Source organism: Centrocercus urophasianus, unplaced genomic scaffold, assembly GCF_019232065.1.
Source record: "Centrocercus urophasianus isolate 14NV4802_14NV808 unplaced genomic scaffold, USGS_Curo_1.0 seq_1399, whole genome shotgun sequence".
Lineage (NCBI taxonomy): Eukaryota > Metazoa > Chordata > Aves > Galliformes > Phasianidae > Centrocercus > Centrocercus urophasianus.
Genome location: NW_024884585.1, coordinates 15,588 through 26,967, shown reverse-complemented (window position 1 = coordinate 26,967; position 11,380 = coordinate 15,588). Strand labels below are relative to the sequence as shown.

The window sequence follows — 11,380 nt, the reverse complement described above, 5'->3', positions numbered from 1 at the left end:
TATTTAGTAAATCATTTGTTCCACCTCAGATTATCGCTGTTGTTTTCAAGTATTTTGGGGTCCCCTGTTTCCCCTTTCCCGGAGGCACGGATCCACAGATCCCTCCGCCATGCTGGTCACGGAACCGAGCTGAACCAGCCCGTAAACCATCGACATTCTTTGGTGGAGAATGCAGGCAACAGTTGCTTTCTAGCTGTTTAGAACAAATCTCTCTGCACTCGGAGAGCTTCATAGGGAAAGCTTATCTGTTTCACCGCTACTCTTTGAAAACGTGACCTTGAAAACTCCAGGCAGATTGCCAATATCCTAGGATATTTGCAAACTCTGAGCTTTGCTATCTTGCCTCTGTAAAAAAACGAAAAGGAAAAAAAAATGCTTTCTCTTGTGAAACTGACTTTAAAAGAGCTGCATGCTACTGCTGCTTCTTTCCTAATGCTCAAAACATACTCTACGGAGCAATAGGCATATACAATCAATTGAAAACATGGGTGGAAATATGGACCTGGCATGTTCGTACAATGAGGCATACAATTCCTGAGACAGCTGTCAATTTTACAGGACTGGGTATTTTTAAGGTTTCCAGTCTCTCCTTTCAACCTGTTATGCAGTTTTTGAATGATCACCTAGTTGCACTGTTAATCTCCCTGAATGTATTGCTCATCATTTCGCTCAGTATTAGTATTTATTATATTTTGAGGATGTCCTCCCCAAAACCGGAGAATACTGAGTGGCAGGGAGTGTGGAGAGGTCTGGGAGAGACTTCACACAAATGGAAATCTTCAGTGTCACGGAATTTCACTTCAGAACACCTCAAAGACCCCGAGAGTCTAAACAGCTATTTGAGGCAGCAATGTTGCGGCTTGGGCAGTTCTGAGGAGGTACAAGTGATTTGGGGCCTGGCTAATGCTTATCGGGCCTTATTCAGTACAAGCGCACGCGCTTGTGAAATTGAAAAGGAGAGTCTCAGGGAAACAGTTCAAAATGAGCGAGAGAGTCTCCTGCTCCAGAGGAAAAACCTCCGATCTGAGAGAGATGCCCTCCGAATTGAGAGAGACTCCCTGCAATCCAAACTCGACAATCTTCAATCTCAACAAGACACCCTCCAATCTGAGCTAGATACTGTCATAATCGAACGAGACAGGCTCCAACCTGAGCTGGAGGATGAGAGCATTGGAACTGACCAACCTGATCAACCACAGGAGGCACCACAATCGATGTCAGTCGCCCCTGTAAGAGGACAGAAAACAAAGCGAATCTCTACTCAGTTAGAACAGAAGAAAGAGGAGGAAAGAGGTCCAGAGGAGTGGCTCCGAGGTCCAAGAGAAGCACCTCTGAGACCAGGGGAGGGGCCCTCAGTAAGGCCACGGTCACCAACGCCTACAAGGGCAAGAAGCCCCGGAAGAGCAAGAGGTGAGCAAGATATCGTTACCCTTGTTGATCAATCTCTGAAAATGAATAAAATTCGCAGTCTGAGAAAAGACTTCTCACGCCACCCAAATGAGCCTATTGACACTTGGTTACTTCGATGCTGGGACAATGGGGCCAACAGTGTGTGGCTAGATAGTAGAGAAGCTCGCCAACTGGGTGGCATTGCTAGGGACTCAGCCATTGACAGAGGTATTAGTACATGCCAGAACCAGGCCTTCACCCTCTGGAAGCGGATGTTGTTAGCTGTAAAAGAAAGATACCCCCCTTCAAAGACGATCTGATGCCTGAGAAGAAGAAATGGACTGATATGGAAGAAGGCATCCGTTATTTGAGAGAATGTGCTGTGGTGGAAACGCTACATAGCCCCGATTTCATTCCTGATGAGCCAGACCAAGAGCATGATCCTGAGAGAGCCAGGTGTACACCAAACATGTGGCCTACATTCACAAAGACTGCACCAGAAAGGTACGCCAGTACATTTGCAGCAATGTATGGCAGGGGGGAAAGAAGACCCCTTATAAATGAACTGATTGATAAACTTCAAGACTTTGAGTTACATTTAAGCCCTCTACGAGCTTGTGTTTCAGCCATTAAAAAAGTAGCAGAAAAGCTGGATAGAATGGAGAACAAACAAGAAGATATAATTGACAAACTATCAATCGTGCCTGATGCTGATGAATCCATGGTGGTAAGAGATACATCCGATGAGGAACAGAATTCCCAAAACAGCCTACTTGAGGGGCTGATCAACTTGATTTCCTCCCAGCCAGTGTCATCCAATGTCTCAGCTATCAAAAGAAGACGGCCTCCTGCTTGAACAAGTGACAACAGTAAGACTGCGTCACGTTTTGCCTTGTGGCATTACCTACGTGACCATGGAGAAGATATGAAGTGGCATAAACAACCTACTCCTGCACTTCAAGCACAGGTAAAAGAATTGCAAGACAAATCAACCACCAAGGTGAACTTCTCCAAAAAGGTGATAGCTCCAGTTGCTGTAGACAACAGAGGTAACAAATAGAGGGGCCCTGCCCCCAGCCGGGGGGGGGAAAGGGATAATAGAGTATATTGGACTGTATGGATTAGATGGCCTGGCACATCAGAACCACAGAAATATAAGGCCCTGGTGGATACTGGTGCACAGCGCACTCTAATGCCCTCGAGGCACCAAGGGACAAAATCAATTTATATTCATGGGGTGACTGGGGGTTCCCAATAGCTGACTATGTTGGAGGCCGAAATCAGCCTCACTGGTAAGGACTGGCAAAAACATCCTATTGTGACTGGCCCAGGGGCTCCATGTATACTAGGTATTGATTATCTCAGAAGGGGGCATTTCAAGGATCCCAAAGGGTATCGATGGGCCTTTGGAATAGCTGCTGTGGACACAGAAGGTGTTAAGCAGCTGTCTGTTTTGCCTGGCCTATCAGAAGATCCGTCTGTTGTGGGTTTGCTACGAGTAAAAGAGCAACAGGTACCAATTGCTACAAAAACAGTGCACAGGCGACAGTACCGCACCAACAGGGATTCCTTGCTCCCCATTCATAAGTTAATTCGTCAGCTAGAGAATCAGGGAGTGATCAGCAAAACTCACTCACCTTTTATCAGTCCCATATGGCCAGTGCGTAAAGCCAGTGGAGAATGGAGGCTGACAGTGGACTACCGTGGCCTGAATGAAGTCACACCCTCATTGAGTGCTGCTGTGCCAGATATGATACAGATACTAGATTTATCTGTGCCCGTGACAGGGGGTAGTAGGCCCCTGGGCCCCCCCCAGCTTCACAAAACGAGAAGGAAAAAGGGATAGAGAGATGGGAGCTGGGCTCAAGGAAGGACAAAGAAACAGTATATAATAGGGAAGTTGAAGTCCCCCATGAGAACAAGGGCTGGCGATTACACAACTTCTGCCAACTGATCACAGAACACCTCATCTGTCTCTTTGTCCTGGTTAGGCCGTCTATAACAGACCCCCACCAGTCTGTCAGCCTTGTTGTATCCTTACCCATGGAGATTCAACCTTATCATTCCCAGCCCCATGCTCAACAACATCAAAACACTCTAACAGAGAGTATTGTAGCTAAGTTCCAAAGTACTTGTTATAGCTTTCAGGAAAGTTCCTGCCAATTAATATTATGTGAAACAAAACAGGCATTGTGCTTTACTTGAAGGAAAAAGAAATGCAATACAGATCAGCTTCTTTTCTGAATAAAAGATGTCAGCAACAACAGAAACAAGCAGGCAAGCCCATGTATGTAGAATAACCTCACTGCCTCACTCCTAGCCCTGCCTCATCAACATAAATGAACACCCAACTAGACAGACTCAGAGTTCTCCCATCACAAAGCTATCTTTCAACCACTGCTACAAAACAATCAAGCTTAAGGACAGTGCCACTACAGATGCTTTTACACAAATGGTCTCTAAACATCTCCAAAGAGGCTCCGGAAAGAAGGAAGGATGGATATCAAGGAAACAATGTGACTACATAAGCCTTATCTAAACCATTCACTACCAGTAGCTAGATCAATGACTACACAGAAGATTTGGGTCCAAGTAAGACAAAACTTACCATTAATCAGGAAGAAAAAAGCCCCAGTTTCATTGGCCACTGCTCGGGCAATCAAAGTTTTTCCAGTGCCAGGGGGACCATACAACAGGATTCCACGTGGAGGCTGGGGTCAGAGACAAGGGACTTAGGTGGTAAGCTAGTATCTGAATGCTTAAGTAGCTTCACAGTGAAATTCCAAGCATTTGATAAAGTCAGTCCAAAATTGAGATGTAAGCTCATGCAACAGCTACCATCCTACCATCAACATGCACATTGCATGACACAAACAAAAACCTTGCCAATTATGGCAACACTGACTCAGAATGCTGCTCTACTTTACAAATGTCAGTACTTTAATCTGTGACTAAAACATGTAAAAAATACTCTCCTAACACCAGTATTCAAAAAAATGAATTCAAAAGTTACTTATTCCCATCCAGTAAGTAAGCTTCCTACATCTAGAAGCATCAATAAAGGTAAAATCACTCATCCACCTGTTACACACAGGTGCTTACCTTCACCCCTATGGCCTTGAAGAGCGCAGGGTGTCGGAGAGGAAGTTCTACCATCTCTTTGATCTGAGCCAGCTGCTTTCGGCAGCCACCAATGTCATCATAGCCCACCTCATTTAATGACTCTTCTTCATCCTACCAAGAAGGAAATTTATTAGACATTTGAGTGAAAATAGTAGGTCAATAATTCCTCCTGATTCACAGAACCAGGAATCTGGGCTTTTGTTTGGTGTCATTTCTTTGCTGTTCTGAGATTCTCATTTTCAAGTCGTCTTCATGTCTTCTACAATTGTTTCTTAGCTCTGATTCCCAGACGTACAATGGTAATTGCCTGCATGTACCTAGTCCTCACTGGAACCCACCCTCCTGAATAACAGACTCTACTACCAGGTTCCCTACAGACTCTAGCACAAAACTGTGTGATCCTCTGCAGGTAACAGAAAAACAGACAATGAAATCCAGTATAAAATCTACTTAGTCCTTAAACTGTCAGTGATATTTGTAACTGCATGAAATATCCTAGCTATCATGCAGTTCTCAGACATAGTGTTTTCTTTTGGGATTGACTCGAACTAAGAGAATGTTGAGATTCAGACATGCAGATAAAACCAGCTGTAACTAATTCTTCTAATACAGCCCTACAGTATTCATTCAGCTCACATCTGTGCAAATCTCTACTGATCTTAGTTATCCATAACATCAGGCAAAACTAAAATCATAAAATAGCCTGGAATCTCAGAGGGACTCAGACCAAAACCCTACAAAGCCAGGACTATTACTTCAAGTGGGCTGCTCAGTCTGTACCTAAAAAGCACTGAAGGTCTTCAGTCTTAGAGATTCCTGACCTCTCTGGGCCCTGCCTAAGATTTAGGGAAACCTTTTTCCTAATACCTACTGGGCATTTCTCTTGAGCCAGCTTGTGCCATTGCCTCTAGTCTCATCCCCAGTCACAACTCTCCACCAGGTGGATATCAATAAGCCTGCCCTTTCACCTTCCCTTCTCTAGGCTGCATAAACCCATTCTCCCAGCCTCTTGTTTATTCTGACCTTCAACTCCTCCTTGTTTGGAGGAATTTGTTCCTGTCTACCTCTGCTGTGTCCTGAAGAGCGCAAGATTCCCTGATGCCTCACAACTGTTGAGGTGAATTTTTCAGAAGGTAGCTAACTACAAACCAGCGCTCTCTCTGACTTGTGGGTAGTCAAAATAAATAAATAAATAAAAATAAAAAAAGCAGTCACTTCATGAGGCATACCAGCCACCTTTATCCCATATCTCTGAGATTTCCTACTGTTTATAAAAAGTAAAGTGCCCAACTCCTGACAGACAAGCCACACAGTCTGCATTAAACTTGGGATACTCAAGGCTAAATACTTTAAGGGATTGAAATAAAAATAAAATAAATTATTTGGAAATCAAGTTTCTCACTGAAAAAGCATTAATTGCTTTCTCTTCATATGGCATGAAATCTAGCAGAACATTAAGCCCTCCCTGCTGTGGATCAAGGGAACTTTGGAATTAAATGATGCATTTAATGTCCATAAATTCCATTCAATTTCCAGCACAAGATATCAGGAAGCAGATATAAAACCAGCTGCTACCAAATTACAGCAGCTCCTTAACAAACCTAAGCATCAGTGTTATCTCAACATCTGAGGAAGGATACTGGCAGCAAATTTCTCTGACTACTGTCAGGAGCAGCTCATCCCCTGAAGCCAGAGCTTCTAACCACTACATTCTACAAACAAAACGTCAAACCAGGAACTGCAAACACTGTCGTAGAAACAGATGTCACTAGACAGAGTGGATTCAGTAGAAGAACCAAGTGACAGGATTCTGCTCACCTCTCGTTTGATGGGCTCCCCTTCACAATGGATTACTGTGTCTGGAGCCACTATGCAGTAAGGACTTGGATCTGTCTCCACCACTTTGAACTCCACTGCACGCATCCCTCCTCGCACCAAGAAGATGTCACCTATAAAATCTCACATTTTTAATAACCTACTGCGACTGACATCTGCAAAACATCAACCCCTATACTACCAGCAGCCCCAAAGGACAAGGAAGTAGGTTACACATGCATGTGCCCCTGGTATTTTTAATATTGCTCTGTGTTTTAAACTCGAGTTGCATGTACTGGGACAACCAGGGCATCATTTAGACCTGTAGCAATTAAAACTTATCAAATTTCATCCAGAATCAAACAGCAAATAAGAGAAAAGAATACTCTGCCTAAATACCAAATAATTAAAAGCAATGAACCACATTATCCATTTGGATTCAATTTAACTGTTCTAGAACACTTTTTATTCACAAAAAACAGCTTTCTAAAAATAATTCAGGTATTGTTTTTTTTAAAAAAAGTTCTAATTGGTTTACAATTTGTGTTTGATCAGCCATCTAGTCACAAACCTGCCCGAGGTCCAAGTAGTCCCTAATCTTTTGAAACAGGCTGAAAATAGAGTCCAACAGTAAGATACTCATGCTGTTCTTGTCTCCTTCAGAAACTACCTATCAATTTATAAGAGCTGCTTACTCTCAGTGTGTAGCCCAGGGACAGTAAATAGCGCAATCACAAGTGAAAAGTCATAAGATAGGAGAAATTTTAGCCAGAAGCAACCAGGGAAGAGACAAAACGTACTAACATAATAAAAACTAATTTTGAATTTATTATAAGTCCCTATTAGCTAGAACAGCTTATCTTCAGAAGCAGAATAATATATAATACTGCACTATGACTCCTGGCTAAACTCACCTAAAGAAGCTGGAAGACTTGATTCAATTAGTGCTTATACTTTATTAGGACCTACTTGTTCCAGCAGAGCTACTCCTAATACAGCTCTAAAAACACATTTTGCTTTCTAAGCACTCTCCTAGTTATTAATTCAATTACTTTGAAGAAGTGAATTTAATCAGGGTGCCAGCTGGTATATATCTAACCAATTGATTAACACACACGTAAACACCCAATCCCGTCAAGTAGTAGCAACTTAATTTAACAAGATTTTATCATAAGTTCTACATAAGCCTTTTCTAATACACTCTCATCCAATCCAGAAAAAAAAAAAAAAATCAGCACCATCAGAATTTCACTCTACAGATGCCAGTCTGATGCTTTGCAGAGATCTGTGCAAGTCCCTAGAAATCTCCTTTACTCAGTCTCAGAACTAGACCACAATCATTACCGTTAGAACTTCTATAACAGGTGCTATTACCTTTTCTGATGGGTCTGTATGCTTCCAGGAAGTATGGCTTGAGATAGACCTCAAACAGATTCCCCGTGATCCCTTCTACTGTGTCATCAATTGGCAGCACATGGATACGTTTGCCATATTTCACATCAGGGCAGGACTGGATGCTGCAACAGAAAAAAAAAATGCCTGTTACCACATAATCTTGGATTTGCACCCAAGCCTGGAAAAGGTTGCGATGTCTCTTCCCAGACCAGTACAACTTCCAGAAAGGACTCTCTAAATCCTTGCTGACACCACCTGCCTAAGAACATTTCAATGTTGACAGGATAAATACAAAACCCACTGGAAAACTACTCTCTATAATACATGCCTTCATTCACTCTCAAGGGGAAGAGGTCACCAGATTTGATGACAATGTAAGGGGCCCTATAGTTGCTCCAATGCCTGCCATGGTTCTGTGATTAAACTGAAGAACTCAGTCTGTATCAGTGTATGGGAACTGTTGAGTCACAGCCTGAACCACTGATTGAGCACCTGGGGAAAGGACCAAGCAGCCCTGGGAGCACAGGTGAAGGCAATTCACCTGTGTGACCAGAAGGGATGAAGCATGCCTGTACCTCTCTTAGACCTCATTTAAGGGCTGACTGGAAATTAGTGAAGTTTTCTCCTGTGAACCGAGAATCTTTTGATGTGGGTAAGCAATCTTCTTTCCTTCCTTTATAACACCTTTCTAATATGCTGGTCTATCTGTCATAATACCTTCGTAGTAACACCTTTCCTAATGTACTGATCTGTCCAATTATTACAGTTGGTGTTATTTATTCCTTTATACAAGATAAAGAAACAACTACTAAACTCAAATTGATTAGTAAGGACAGCAATTTCTGCTTAACCAAGGATAGAAGAACAAGATGAAGCTGAAGTAGGGCTGTCACAAGAACATGAGGAGGAAGAGTCAAAACACATAACCATTTAACTCCTAACTGAATAAACTAAGATATGTGGAAAGACTTCAGCCATCACCCAGGTAAACATAGTCATCTAATTGTTCCCATGCTGAAATAATGGTGTCAGTAGCCTGGACTTAGAAGAAAGTGAAGTTAAGCAGCTGGGATCCATCTCTAGGGAAAGTGGAATTGACAAAGGAATCAGAAAAGGGACAGGAGCCTTCACTCTATGGAAGTCACTTCTCTCAGCTGTGAAGGAAAGATCTTCCTAGAAAACCCAGTATTTCTCCCAGGTAGGTGGACTACCATGGACAAAGGCACCCAGAACCTGAGATGACTAGCTATACTAGAGATGAATGATATTGACCTGGACACTGATAACGTATCCCACGATCCAAAAAGCATAAGGTGCCTGTGATCTATATGGTGGAAATTTGCGCACAGTGCACCATCATTATATAGCACCACTCTGGCAGCAATGGTCTGGAAAAAAATGCTGAAAACCTAAAGATACATGAAGTTGCGAGCCCACTTAGAAAATACGAAGAGAACAGGGAAGGTAAGTCTGTGAGAGTACAGCCCACACTGCCCATACAGTACTACTCAGTACAGTAGTACAGTACAGTTCTTTTTTAAGGCTTCTTTGAAGTGCTGTACTTGTGCTGGGGGGTTGGCAGCTTTGTAAGTAGGCTACTGAGAGAGCAGGGGCAGAGCTGGCACTACCCACCTTTAACCTTGACACATAGTGATAAGCTTTAAATAGCCCTGGGGAGGGTGGAAACTAGCTTACTCCCACAGAGCACACCAGGTAAGTAACCACTTACTGGCCACTGAAAACAGGGAAGAGACATCAGTGAATGAGTACAGCCTATGCTGCCCATACAGTACTACAGCTGCAGATGTGGGAGGTGGGTCAAGTGGCAGGGTGTGTAAGTGTTGTCCCTCTTTGCGCAGGAGACCAGCTCTCTTTTTGGCGGTCTCTAAGACCACAGGCCTAAACACGGTCTCTACAAGACAGCGGGCTTGCTCAAAGACGACCGTGGCAACGCAGACAGAAGGCCTGCCCAGAAATGTGGCTGTTCAGGTCTCTAGCTACAGGGAGAACCTGAACCTGCTGCTGCCAGGGAAGGGTGACAAAGATTCCACCAGTGTGAGGTGTGAGCAGGTGAGCTGCTCAGCCTGGTGGTGAAACTCAAGAAGAAGGTGGATAGGCTAAAGGCCATCAGGGAGTGTGAGCAGGAGATTGACTGGTGGAGTGACTCACTGGTGTGCTGGAGGAAAGGGTGCCAGGGTGTATAATCAATGGATATCAAGAAGTTACAATCACAATATAATCAACAGAGCTAGGCAAAGAGGACAATAAAGACAAAAGAGAATAAACAGAAAGCTTACCCTTATGCTGGACTCACCTACAACACACCAGAGGAGGCAATCTCCAGAAGAGATCCTTCCCCACTGAGAGCCAGCTCTTAAATAGGTCCAGGAGGGGTGGAGCCTGGCTCCCCCCCTTCCAGCAGCACAGGTGAATTGCCTTCACCTGTGCTCCTCTGGCTGACTCATGGCTCTCCTCAGGTGATCAATCAGAGGTTCAGGCCATGACTCAGCAGTTCCCATACACTCCACCCCTTCACAGCATGAACCAATGATCAGGTTAACTAAAGGGTAAGCTTTCCCTAATACAGAGATCCGGTATATCGCGACGCTTGTACAATTTTATTGCAACGTGTGTTGGTACAATTCAAGATGAGTGATGATCAGTGGATGTCCATACTCTTCTATGGGCCAGTGCTCGATGATGTCACTGGAAGCATGAGGTCCTGAGGTGCAGGTCCGTTCTATGTTCCATCAGTCCCATGCAGACCATCACCAGGTGTTGTACGTGATCTGACAGCAACACTGGAACACTTGATGGCACTTTGTTCCTTCCGGTGGTCCTGAAGGCTCACAGACTCACAGGGCATAATACAGATGCTTCACAGGTACCAGGAGGGGAGGTCTGCTCTCCAGGGCAAGATACAGGCCGTATTCCTATCCTGGGTCAACACTTCCGCCTGTACGGGGGCACGTCCTGGCCGCCTGTACCACACCTTCTGGCCGGATGTCTGCAGCTGCATAACAATATCAGGCACCAAACGGGAGTGCCCTGATCTGCCACAAGGACATGATGGGGGTACGTTTAGCAATGAAGATCGGAGTGTTGACCACATATCAGTAGGCCATGTACCTATTACTGGAGGGACTACTGAGCCTCCCACCTCCAATAGTCTCCCCCAAGGTGCAAGTAGGCCGCACCACTTGGGTCCTACCTGCACCTTCCAGGGCCATTTTATTTTACGGGTACCCGGATATAAATTCTCAGGGGCAGGGAGCAGAAGATTATTTTCTTTACCAATCTGGGGTCTTCCCTGATGATCAGTGCCCGTAATTTGGATCCTAAGCGGGGTGGCCCATGTCATCTGCAACATTCTCAGGGCACTCGGTCTGCCGTCTCGAGGTCTTTCATTCAGGTCCCACAGGGTTTCACACAGTCTTTTCGTCCACCCCTGCAGGGACTGGGAGTCTGTCTTCAGGGCAGCCTTAAGAATACCATTATAACATTCGATGAGGCCTGCCCCTGTTGGATTATATGGCAGGTGGAATCGCCATTCGATGTTATTTTCTTCTGCCCAGCGCTGTATCGTTGCACCAGTAAAATGAGTCCCTTAGTCGCTCTCGATGACTTGAGGTGTCCCGTAGGCAGACATCAGTTTAGT

General features: G+C 44.4%; 1 protein-coding gene across 1 annotated transcript; it reads right to left on the bottom strand.

The window, feature by feature from the left end:
- Window positions 1–1,174: 1,174 nt before the first annotated feature.
- On the bottom strand, window positions 1,175–7,844 carry LOC122157497 (transitional endoplasmic reticulum ATPase-like; the record flags this gene model as incomplete). The annotated part of the gene is made up of 5 exons (XM_042813169.1): window positions 1,175–1,227; window positions 3,998–4,100; window positions 4,492–4,623; window positions 6,331–6,461; window positions 7,702–7,844. Coding segments are annotated over 5 exons (547 nt in total), but the record flags the coding sequence as incomplete, so codon positions are not given.
- Window positions 7,845–11,380: the final 3,536 nt, after the last annotated feature.